The 12,506-nt window shown below is 39.5% G+C and overlaps 1 protein-coding gene across 1 annotated transcript in view; it reads left to right on the top strand.

Annotated features, from left to right (window-relative positions):
- The first annotated feature begins 3,824 nt into the window (after positions 1-3,824).
- Positions 3,825-12,506, top strand: part of LOC311087906 (interferon-induced GTP-binding protein Mx-like) — a 30,363-nt gene continuing 21,681 nt past the window's right edge. The window contains exons 1-4 of the mRNA XM_084121411.1: positions 3,825-3,841; positions 6,778-7,007; positions 7,403-7,540; positions 7,679-7,833. Coding sequence (XP_083977537.1) covers positions 6,791-7,007; positions 7,403-7,540; positions 7,679-7,833 — 510 coding nt within the window. The 5' untranslated portion in view covers positions 3,825-3,841; positions 6,778-6,790. The remainder of the gene's footprint in view (positions 3,842-6,777; positions 7,008-7,402; positions 7,541-7,678; positions 7,834-12,506) is intronic.

The following is a 12,506-nucleotide window of genomic DNA, read 5'->3' as shown; positions in this document are numbered from 1 at the left end:
ACGTCACCACAGGCCTCGCTCGATAGGCTTATGCAGTTGCCGCAGAGCAGCCAATGAGCGAGCGAGCCGTCTCGCCCATGGCTGCGTGCTGCTGCAATGCGCTTTACATTATTTCAAAATTAAAGGATAATTTTTTGCTTCAGTATTTCGTGAAAAAGAGTTTTTCCCCTAGCGTTTTCAACGCAGTACTCGTTCCCTCTTCTAGAGAACCGAGGTTACGTTAGTAACCGAGTACGTTTTCTATCGTGGGGGAGAGCTCCTCATCCTCCGCAATGGGTTCACCTCCGTAAATAATGCCAGAGTCTCTGCATAGTAGATTATCCTTAACAAAAGCCATTAATCTCTGGTACAAATCCTCTGGTCCTTCATTAGACTCTAGTTAAATAGCAGAAAAAAATCAATAAAATGTGCAGCATTTGGCTGGAATCCATAATGTAGTCTGCCATATGAGATCAATGCATGTAGAGCGCTTAACAATAGTATTTCGGGAAATAACTGGGCAGTAGTTTACAATCTGCCCCAGCATAAGCTCAAGCATGCTAAACTTTTGTTGGCGCTTGCGCCGTTGCACCGCGGGAACATCTGCGTCATCATCTGTAAAACCTCCGAATGGTGAAGCTCTCGTCTTCTTTTCCCAGTGCGCACCGTCAACTAGAAATGAAGCGAACTCGGTGTCTGACGCCAGTTCTCAAATGAATTCACAGTCTCAACTTTTGTGAGGGACCATTGTTTCGGTGCTGTGTGTATTCACCATGGGTTAAGTCTCGCATTTCACCAGCGGAGATAATCCACAATGCAGCTCGTTTATGCATTGTCTATAGTGTGAACTGATCTCACATGAGCTCACCTAACTGGGGAGTGACTACGGTAACGCTGCCACCACGCCAGTGTAAAGATAAGGTACAATGAGTCGCTGAAGATATACAGAAGATATACAACAACAACAAGTAGCCCACGCGCATGCTCCACCCGGGTCTGCGTGTTAATGCTCAACATCGAGGACCACGTCACTATCCACGTCACATTCCACATACTGGCGCAACACTTTCTTTGTTCTATTTGCTGTCTTAAATAAAATAAAAACTACAATACTGGTATTTTGTTTTTCAGTCTAATGGTAAAAGGTGCAAAGGAGGACCATTAAAAATTAGGCCTCTTACTGTGCGTTCACACCGGACGCGAATAGCGCGTCAAATTCGCGCCTGCCGCGTCTATTTATACGCTTGACCACTTTGTGTGCATTCGCGCGTCAAGAACGAAATTGACGCGCGTAAAATCAACAGTTTGAAGCGAAATTTACGCGCGTCAGAGGCGAAAGTTTCGAAACCTGTTGGCGGCCATCTTTTTTTTGTTTATCGAGCATTAGCATTAATCGAGAGAATCACCGCTCGTATATGCTCTGGAGAGCAGAAACAGCTGCGTAGGGGACACCGTCGCTGTACTCGGGTCCACCAAACCCTCCGGAGGGTTTCAGGAGTTTCACAATTTGCTCCAGGAGGTATGTTTGGTGGACCTAACGGTGAGGACGCTGACGAGGACAGCGTAGGCCGTATAAGCCTCGGCCTCGAGTGGTCGCATTGACTTAACATTGAAATCACGCGTCCGGTGTGAACGCACCATCATTCGCGCCGCAAGACCTCCAGACGCGCGTAAACGCGTCTTATCATTGACTTAACATTGAAATCACTCGCGCCAGACGCATATTCGCGTTTGGTGTGAACGCAGCATTACGGTGCGTGTCCACTACAGCGGCAAAACTCCGCTCAGTGCCGCTGGCAACGCTGTAGATTAAACACACTCGCAACAGACACACCCCAAAGCGGAGACGTTACAGCGTTGCCAGCGGCACTGAGCGGAGTTTTGCCGCTGTAGTGGACACGCACCGTAACGTCTCCGCTTTGGGGTGTGTCTGTTGCGAGTGTGTTTAATCTAAGTTTTTTTCAACACACGGACAGTATAATCATCAGCGATGCACGCGATTACATTTAGAAATAGACAAGCTTTGTTTCCAAATGCCCCAAGCAAATATATCCTTTCAATTTTATAAACTTTTATAAACCCAGCCAATATAATCACAATGAACCCATCCAAAATAAAATATTTAACATATATATAACAACTGCAAAGCGTCTAATTTGTAAACAAAATGATTTACGCACTAAATCCAGCATAAACTCCGGCACAATTTGCATATTTTTAAACTCTCAAAACAGACGTCACATCCCGAACCTCACAGCAATTGGCTGCCGACCGCGTTATTCGCTTGATATTTGCATAAAGTCGAGAACTGCCCAACCTTTTTGACGCTCTCGGTCGCTCTCAACGCTTTCTCCGGTCCGCTGTCAATCCCAAAATGCACTGCGCGAGCGTGAAGCTCAACTTCCATAGGAATGAATTGAAAACGCTCGCTCCGCTCCGCTCGCGACGCGCCAGTGGAAACGCACCGTTAGGCCTACATTTCAATAGGCCTACATTAAATGCAGACTGATTTCTAGAAAGTTGCTGTAATTAATTTTGCATTGACAAGGATTTATGGTTTGTTCGAGAACAAGTTGTACAAAATGTGTTGTGTGTCATATGATAACTTGTGCAGATCGTAATAACAATAGGCTTGTTTGAGATGAGCAAAATCTGCGCAGAATCGATCACCGGTGATCAGCGCGAGATGCATGCCGGTTAGAAATGTGTCCGAGTGCGGTCCGCCTTGCTCTGATGTCATGCTGACGTATGTCAAAAATCTCTCGCGATCGCAAGGCGGATGTGTCGGATTCTGCAGCCGAGCGCAGTTGCACTAGGCTTGTTCGACTTGAACCGGCGCTGCACAGACCGATCGGTTTATGACATCAAAGTACCGCGAGAGCAATTCAAAAGCATATAGGAGCCGTCTACTTTCTATTCGCTCTCGCGGTACTTTGATGTCATTCACCGATCGGTCTGTGCAGCGCCGGTTCAAGTCGAACAAGCCTACTGACTGCGCTGATCAAAAGCATGATGGGAAACGACTTGCTGACGACACAGCTTAATGCTCATTGGTTTAAACAACTGTGATGTATTGTTCTCTTTTAAAATGTTTGAATTTAAAACTCTAATATCATGTTTTATGTGTATATTTTATGTGTGAATATTCCCAAACTATCTGACAGTGCGATCTCTTTGGGTTATGCAATTGAATTTTTATAAAAAAATAAAAAAAATAAAAACACATATGTCTGTATTAAAGAAAAAAATATTGATAAACATGTATTTGGAATGGAATTAAATAACAAGTACTTTGGGTGTCTTGTTCATTTTATTTATTTTAATATAAAAGCAACAGAACTTAAATTACATCCAGTTTATTAGCAACACCGTGCACGAGCGTGAATATCGTGAATCCCGCGATATCCATCTTTGATCTCACAGGTGTCAGATCCATTGCGAGAAGAGAGAACTGTCCGTCTTGCCTGCGCTTTTTTCACTCCTCCCCTCACTGCAGCCGCCTACTCTCGCACACATTTCAGGCGAGGCTAGGCGCATCTCAAACAAGCCTAATATTTCTGTACATCATTTCTGTATAGTATATCTCTATACAATTTCACCTGCAGGGGCGCTTTAAGGATCGAGTAAACAAAGTCAAAGTGAGTAATGTGAAACCTAAGAGCTATGCAAAATGTGTATACAAACTGATAACTGAAGAAGCAGCCCAACGAAACCATGAAATGAAAGCAAAATACCACTGCCACTGTGCTTACCAGAATTCCCTCTACATTGTGCAGTTTCAGATGAAAGGAAAGTGAAACTTTAAGCGTTTATATAACACGGTCAGCGCATCTCACATCACAGAGGCGCGCTGGAGAACAGAGTGAGTACCTGCTTCCATCTCATAAACTCTATTCTATTATATTCTCTCTCTCTCTCAATAAGTCTTTCATTAAAAATGGAGAGAGAAAAAAACCTCAATTTGTTACTCTGGAATGGAGTGGAGCGACTTTCTGCGCTCAAATCGTTATTATTCTGTTTGTAAGCAAACTTGACATAAACTGTAAACTTGTCCTTCAAATATCTGATTGGTTGATTGTAATGTCATTCCAGGATCAACATGAAAACACGTCATAAAAACACGTTCGCCAAAAAAATAGTGCTGTAATATAGCCTATCATAGGCTACCGACAAAATATGATGTTTCCATTTCTAAATCTCAGATGGCCAGACAGTGATTCTTCATGAATCGTTAAAATAACACCTGATATAGGCCTACAGATAATTTAAGACACTTTAGTAATGTCTTTAAAGCGAACAGCATGTAGACGTGGCAGTAGATCCCGGGACGTCTATGGCTTGGCAATGAGGATGAGTGTCTCTCAGCAATGATGTCCATGACAGCTAGGACTTGAAGCCTTGGTAAGGGCGGGAGGAGGGTGACCACCCGTCCCGCTTTGCGTTGTACCGCACAGCATTTTAACCCCTTGTCCCGCCCGTCGCATTGAGAAAATGTCCCGCATTTTCATCAGTCTGTTGGTTTTTGATTATCATATTAAGAAAACGTGCATGCGTTATTTTGCCTTTTTAAGAAAGCCTTTTATTTATTATTTTTGCGGCATAGTTTTTCACCTTGCAAACATCGTCTAATGTGTCCCTGTAAATAACCTTAACCTTGTCGCCAGGTTTGAAGGAATTTGTCATCGTTATCTCACACAAAAGAGTCAAAAATACTTTATATTAACTGGCTTTCTATTAATGCAGCACAGTGAATGAGCCGTGTCTCCCAGTGGCTTACTGACAGCTTTGACACACAACATGGCGGCGCGCCGCAGAGGATAATGGGTAATTCGAGAAACGGAAACCCATCTATACACATGCGCGCGCATCCAGGAGGCAAAAAAAACGCTATCTGTTATGCCGAGTTCTGTAAAAGAACATTGTAATTAACGTAGATTTCGCGTTGATTGTAATTTCTTGTTGACTCAATAATAAACTGCAATTTCAGAGTTGGATCTGTTTGTTTGTTTGTGTTTCATATCAATATAACATTATGTAAAACGTCCAACTGTTTACGAATCAAAATCCGGACATACTGTGATGCATGTATGAATTATCATGTTAGACTATAATGTAGTAATGTAATATCCAATGTTAGCAGTGCAGAATCTATAAAGCCCGAATTTGCTTTTATATAAGTTAACCTTGTTTACGTTACTTTACGACCTGCAACATTTTTAACAGCGCTTGCCGCTTCGTCAGAAGTAGCCTACAAATACAACAGCCGTTTTTTAAATCCTATCCAATGGTTGAAAGGAAAGGAGTAAACACGGTCACTAGTAGGTTGTGACGGCTGTCAATCAAAATGTGGAGCGGTGATTCGTTCCATGTGTTTACTGTCAGAAAACAAATAGATAATTTGGTAAATTTAAATTTAACAGATTTTATCAACTTGCTACCTGCTGTGGTTGTTTTAATTCACATCCTTTCTAAAAATATTAAAGTTTTTGGTTTAATATATTCTTAATATAGGCTATATAAGACTGTCAATTATCTAATTTCATGTTGTTTTATATTTTATTTGTTCATTATTTATTTTGTTGGATTTTAGTTGGACTGTTTCAAAAATAGTTATCTGCTTGCTGCCTTTGTGATGTTGAATTTAAATGACGTAAAATAAAGACATGTTATGTTACATTGTGATGTAATGGAGTTTTCTGGAAGGAACTAAAGAACAAATTATTTTCATCAGCTGAAAGGCAGAATACAAATGTTTTTATTAAGTTAGATAAACATTATATTAAAAGAAAAGTGTTTGTAGAGAGAGAGAGAGAGAGAGACATTAGAAAAGTTTTTGTATTGTATCTTGTATTTAATGTAATATAAACTAGTGTAAAAACTAGTTAGCGTATTTAAACTTTAATAAACTTTAGAGTGGCCTTTTATTGTGGCCAGCCTAAGGCATACCTGTCTAATCAGCATCTGTATGTATATAAATATATATAAATATATATATATATATATATATATATATATATATATATATATATATATATATATATATCAACGTTAACATAAACATTTCATATACAATAATTGAACACGTTTGTATAGGTCATATTGTATCATTTATCATTGTAGCCTTAAGTTGATTTTCTGTATACTGTATATTTATTTTTGGACTGATAGTGGTTAATAAATTCAAACAATGGTATGCAAGAGAGTCAGTGGTAATATCATTGTGTTCCTGTCAGTCAGTGTTAAAGGAACGGTGTAATAACTCAGGCTTAGCCTGACAGTTAGCCTGCCCTGGACCAGGTTAGTTTCCCAGTATAAGTTGCCAGAGTAACTGAGTTTGAACTATTTTAAGTTTGCTGCATGTAACAGAATCCACCAACAATAAGTCTGACTAACTAAAATAAGCCTGGCTTGTATTATAAACTTGTTTTATGGAACAGCCCTCTGAACTGTTACCTTGGTGTTTTCCTCTGTTGCTGGCACTGCCGTTTTAATAAGACTGAAATATACAGGCATTTAAAACACAATCTATGTCTCAGCACGTGTCTCACTCAGTGAAGATCCTGATGAATCCTTTGCATTAACCTGTTTTTTAAACTTCTCTATAGACAGACATTTAAATGTCATCATGGTTTTAATAAGATGGTCAAGTTTTAATAAGGCTGTAACCTATCTTTATTTTTGTTGACTTTGTTGAACTTTCTTTCTTGAAAGTTCTAAAATTGATAGGTCATCATTGGTTGACAATTGGTCAATATCACTGATCTACAGAGAACTGTTTCTTTTTGTCATATTTTCCAGACAGAGTTCAGACATGTCTCCAAGCAGTTCTTCAAAGGGAAAGAGTAGTAGTCTGAGCCAGCACTATGAAGAGAAGGTCCGCCCATGCATTGACCTAGTGGACTCTCTCAGGTCATTAGGTGTTGAAGAGGACCTGAACCTGCCAGCTATTGCTGTCATAGGTGACCAGAGCTCAGGAAAGAGTTCTGTGTTGGAAGCCCTGTCTGGAGTGGCACTACCTAGGGGAACAGGTAATAGCACAATATGCATTACACAACAGACTGAAAATACCTGTTTGCTCTTTCCTTTTTATTAGTCTGAATAATGTGTTGTTAAAGGTATAGGGTTGGCAATTTTTTTATAAACACTTTTTGCTATATGTTAAATGTTCCCCCATATATACGATATGAATTCGTATGAATGACCTACCTCTGACCACGCCCCTAAACCAATCAATCACTGTGTTTAGACAAATCATACAAGTGAGGTCGTACGAACTGGCCACCTTTTACTCACTCGTACGAGTTGATCGTTAGATAGTGTTGGCATTTCCATACCTCTGCGCACCCTGCTTGTGCAGACAGCATAGCCTCTCTGAAATTGCCTACTCTACCTTTAAGCTGAACATCTAGTATATTCAACTCAGGTATTGTGACACGCTGTCCTCTGATATTGAAACTGAAGAAAATTACAAAGGACAACAACTGGCATGGATTGCTGTCATATATGGGCCAAATAAAGCAACTGAAGAACCCAGCTGAAGTAGAGAATGCTGTCTTAAATGGTTTGTATACTTACACATTTAAGTGTATACAGATACAGTTTATTGAGAACTTTAATTCCCTGTAAGCCTTTAGAATAGTTGAATTAACTGTTTTGTCATCTATTGGATGTTTGTGACATGGTTGTTGTTTTTTTATAGCTCAGACAGTATTGGCTGGAGAGGGAGAAGGGATCAGTCATGAGATGATCACTCTGGAGATCCAGTCCAGTGATGTCCCTGATCTCACTCTCATTGATCTGCCAGGCATTGCTAGAGTTGCCACTGGCAACCAGCCAAAAGACATCGAGAAACAAGTAAGACACTAATAGGCCTTTATCGCATCACAATAGAATGGCGGAAGTAGCCGCGAAAAATTGCTGAAGCAGTGTACTGCGTCTTCCGGTTATTCCAGTTATCTATCCAGTTATCACTGGACTACTTCGCTCTTGCATCTCCCAAAAGTTTCTTTTTTTTGTTTTCTTGTTTCCATTTTAATGGTTTAATTAAATTGTTATAACCAATTATTTAAAATGTAATGATTTAAGCAAAACTTTATTCAAAGGTTTAACCAAACTTTTATTTTGACGGTTGCCGTGTAGACCTTTGAGTCTCTCTGTGTTTTATAATATGACGATAGTTTTTCTCAAATGAAGCTAAAATGCTGCTGAAGTGACTCTCAGAGCGGCTGTGTTGATGAAGTGCATTAATGTCCTCATATAGGCTGAAAACATCGCGAGCGTCATGCGTGCCTCAGTGTGTGTGTGGTAAATGAAAATGCGTGGTAAATGAAAAGACACTCAGAACATGCATGATTCCTATTTAAATAGTCTTTATGCGGTTTAATATTGACAGACACTGGTCTATACTGCAATTTTATTTAAGTTTACTGACCTACTTTTCATCTAAAGCAGTCTCGGTCCTGGAGGGCCGCTGTCCCTGCAGAGTTTAGCTCCAACCAGCTCCAACACACCTGTTTGAAAGTTTCTAGTATGCCTAGTGAGAGCTTGATTAGCTGGTTCAGGTGTGTTTAATTGGGGTTGGAGCTAAACTCTGCAGGACAGCGGCCCTCCAGGACCGAGATTGGTGAACCCTGATCTAAAGGTAACTAAGTAACCACCAGAAGTGCGAGTACACTGCTTACGAAATAAGATAAAGGCCTATTGTATATGGCAAGCCATTTTAGCTTAAATTGTACCCAGCGTTACTCGTTGTAATTGCATTTTTACTAGTAAGAATTAAATTTGAGAGCTCTACAATTCAATTCTTACTAGTAAAAATTACAATTAAAGAGCTCTCTAATTCAATTATTACTAGTAAGAATTACATTTACAGAGCTCTCTAATTCAATTCTTACTAGTAACAATTCCAATTAGAGAGCTCTACAAATTAATTTTTACTAGTCATATGTCTCCATTGACTTCCATTCATTTTTAATTATGGAGCTCTACAATTCAATTATTATTAGTAACAATTCCAATTAGAGAGCTCTACAATTCAATTATTACTAGTAACAATTACAATTACAGAGCTCTCTAATTGAATTTTTACTAGTAAAAAAACGAATTAAAGATATGTATAATTGCAGAGCTCTGTAATTGAATTAAAGAGCTCTGCAATTGCATTCTTACTAGTAACAACTGAATTAGAGAGCTCTCTAATTGGAATTGTTACTAGTAAGAATTTAATTAAAGAGCTCTGCAATTGCATTCTTAGTAGTAACAATTGAAATAGAGAGCTCTCTAATTGGAATTCTTACTAACAATTCAATTGTAGAGCTCCGTAATTAAAAATGAATGGAAGTCAATGGACACATGACTAGTAAAAATTCATTTGTAGAGCTCTCTAATTGGAATTGTTACTAGTAATAATTGAATTGTAGAGCTCTCTAATTGAATTCTTACTAGTAAAAATGCAATTACAACAAGTAACGCTGGGTACAATTTAAGCTAAAACGGCTTGCCATAATAGTAGGGGTGTGACGAGATCTCGTGCCACGATATTTGTGACGAGATTTCCCGTCGAGTGAAAAGCTGTCTTGCGATATTGCCATGACGTAGCGTAAGGGTGAAATAAGCATAGAATATTCCAGTTTCCACTGCTACACTCACATTCGTCTCAACTGTCGTTTTGCTGTTTTTATAAAAAATAAAACCCATTATAAACTAATGTAAAGGTCTGCTCTGCTCATCCAGCACGAGTTGCAGTCACAATCAGTGCAGAAAGAATCACAGTTCACTGATCGCGTGATGATGGCGGAGGATTCGTGCGTCTGATAAATGTCTTATCTTGTAGAATGCGCGCTCAGCACCACCGCTCGCTCCCTATTCACCTTATTTTTGAACGCGGAAATAAATATGGGTCCAATTTCCGGTTTTTGTGCGGCACTTCCGTTTCCTCGCTTCCCTGGGCTAACTAACGATATCGATCGCGAAGGATTATGCAGAGTTGACAGAAAAATGTTACACATTCTGTAGCAGATGAATACAACAAAGAACTAAAGCCCCGCCTCACCCAGTTCGACACCGGACCTGGTTGAAACACTCATGCATCTAGCTGGCTTTTAAGCTTTTAACCACAGGCGAAGGGATTCCTCAGGCCAGCGACACACCGGCTGCGCAACCCGGTATCACGCTAAAGCGTGTAATACACACGCTGGTCCACTAGCGGATGCTTGTCAATGTCCCGCTTTGCCTCCTCTAGGCGTGAAAATGACACGCATGAATTGAAGGGTGAGTTAAAAATGGACTACTATTTAAAGGCACAATATGTAACTTTTTTGCTTTAAAAATAGCAAAAATCACTATATCTATGTTATATATTTTTTTTAGTTGTGTACTTACATTATCCCGACTGTTTCCAACAACTTTCAAACCAGGAGAAATTTGTAATTTAATTCGAAGACACGGACCGTTTCTTTATTTCCGTTTTGTCGCCGTCAATGCCGTCATATCCGCGTTGTCCCTGGTTTCCGCTCGTACTGCCATAGCAACCAGAGCCCTCTGATTGTAACCAAGGCGACAGACGTGGACAATGACGTTCGCAATATCTATCTGCACGCTGTTGTTGTTTCGTTCAAACATTATGGACCATGGCAAGCAGACTTTGGATAAAAAAGGAGAACTAAAACGAGAATCAATATCAGCGCGTGTTTTCGAGATGCCGAGAGCTCCCATAGACAGTATATAAACGGGAGCTCCACGTCCGAGACTTCGACCGCTCCTACATGTACTTTATTAAACAGGTGAGCACATTTACATAAAACTAATCAATGTTATATAGTTCAACAATGATAAAATGTCAGAATATGATCTGTATGTTATTCTAATGTTGATCTAGCTTACTGCTAGTCTCATACAGACAGACTAACACATACATTTCAACACATTCAAATGCAGTTTAGTGTGCTAGTGTAATTTTAGACCAAGTGAAACAGCGCTGCGTTACCTCACAAGTTTAATTTGTCTAATAAACTGACCTGTGAGTTGTAATTCTGCATTTGCGTGTAGTTCGTTAGAATGAAATGTCCATATTCCTTTTATATCCGCAGGACTCGCGTCGCGTTTGGAGCTGATAGCTGTTTCTTAGCAATCCCAAACTGCTTCATATCACAGTCATGATAAAAACATTGATGTATTTACTCATCCATAAACATTATTAGATCGGTCGGCTTGACGTTGACGACAAGATCCATAATCAAAGCAAATGTTGCGTCATCAATCTACGCCTTTGTTATTGTAAGAGGTTAGCGACCCCTAGCAGCGAAAAAAATTACATACTGTACGTTTAAAATAATAGTACAATTTGGACTGTGCCATTTATAATGAATGTGTGTGTACTACAATTGTACTACAAATTACTGTACTACACCTTGCATATTACAAATTAAAATTAAATATTTTTTTTCTGGGAAAATTACTTTAATGATGAATTAAATTAAATATGAGTTTCTGTATATTGATCTAGGTGTTAGAGGGAGAATTCTGCCATCTGCTGGTTAAAAAAACCTGTAGGAGTTTTAGAAAAAAAGTATTTTGACTATATATAGCCAGCAGAGGGCCACAGAGATCCATTCATGTTTCTGGATTTGGCCAACTGCTCCTATCACAACTTTTTAGGGCCCGAGCACCTATGGTGAGAGGACCCTATTGCGTCCCACATAAGTCTAGGGGTAAATGGGGACGCAACAAAGTAAAACCAAATTTTAAAGAGCGTTAATCTAAGTCCTGCCACAGCACCACAAGCCACAAGTATCCAGAAAAAGATTTTATTTAACAGCTCGTGGATCAAATACAAAGAAAAACACAAAGGAAGCAATAGTTTCAGGAGAGGATAAGGCCAAAATAATAACAAAAGACAATATAACTGGAATAATTTACCTCTAACTAGACTAACAAAGAAAAGAAAAGAAAAATAACAGAGTTATATCCTAACTCCCTTACTAGCCCCAAAACAGGAGAAAACAGGTTCAAACAAAAGGGCATCCACCTCCCTACAGCTTCCAAATAAAACCAATAAACCCAAAACACAAATAAGCAAACATTAAGGTAGCTGCTAAAGAAGATGTTAATAGTAGCAGCTATTAATCAAGCAACAAACTCAAAAGATAAAGAATATAACCCTCTTTAACTAACATAACAAAAAGTAAGTGTTTGGAAAAATATCACAATGAACCAACAAGAATACTACAATACCAAAATAAAATAATCAGCAGCTCAATAACCACCAATTGTAGCTGCAACAGGAGAAAGACAACGCTCTGGAGAAAGCTCTTGGGGGAACGTTTTCTCGCCGTCTGGTAGCTGGAGCTCTGCTTTTATGCTGGCTCACTCTTAATTGGTAATCAGTTACAGCTGGGAGCGATCAACTACCTGCCAGGCAGATTGAGTAGAAGCAAGAAAGAAACAAGACACATTAGAAGTAAAAATAAAATCAATAATTACTTCGTCTCTGGACGTAACAGGGACCCTAATGGACTTGCTCTGTTTAC

The sequence above is a fragment of the Abramis brama genome (assembly GCF_963993115.1).
Source record: "Abramis brama genome assembly, chromosome: 8".
NCBI lineage: Eukaryota > Metazoa > Chordata > Actinopteri > Cypriniformes > Leuciscidae > Abramis > Abramis brama.
The sequence above is the reverse complement of the archived record's forward strand: the minus strand, read 5'-3'. Positions and strand labels throughout refer to the sequence as shown.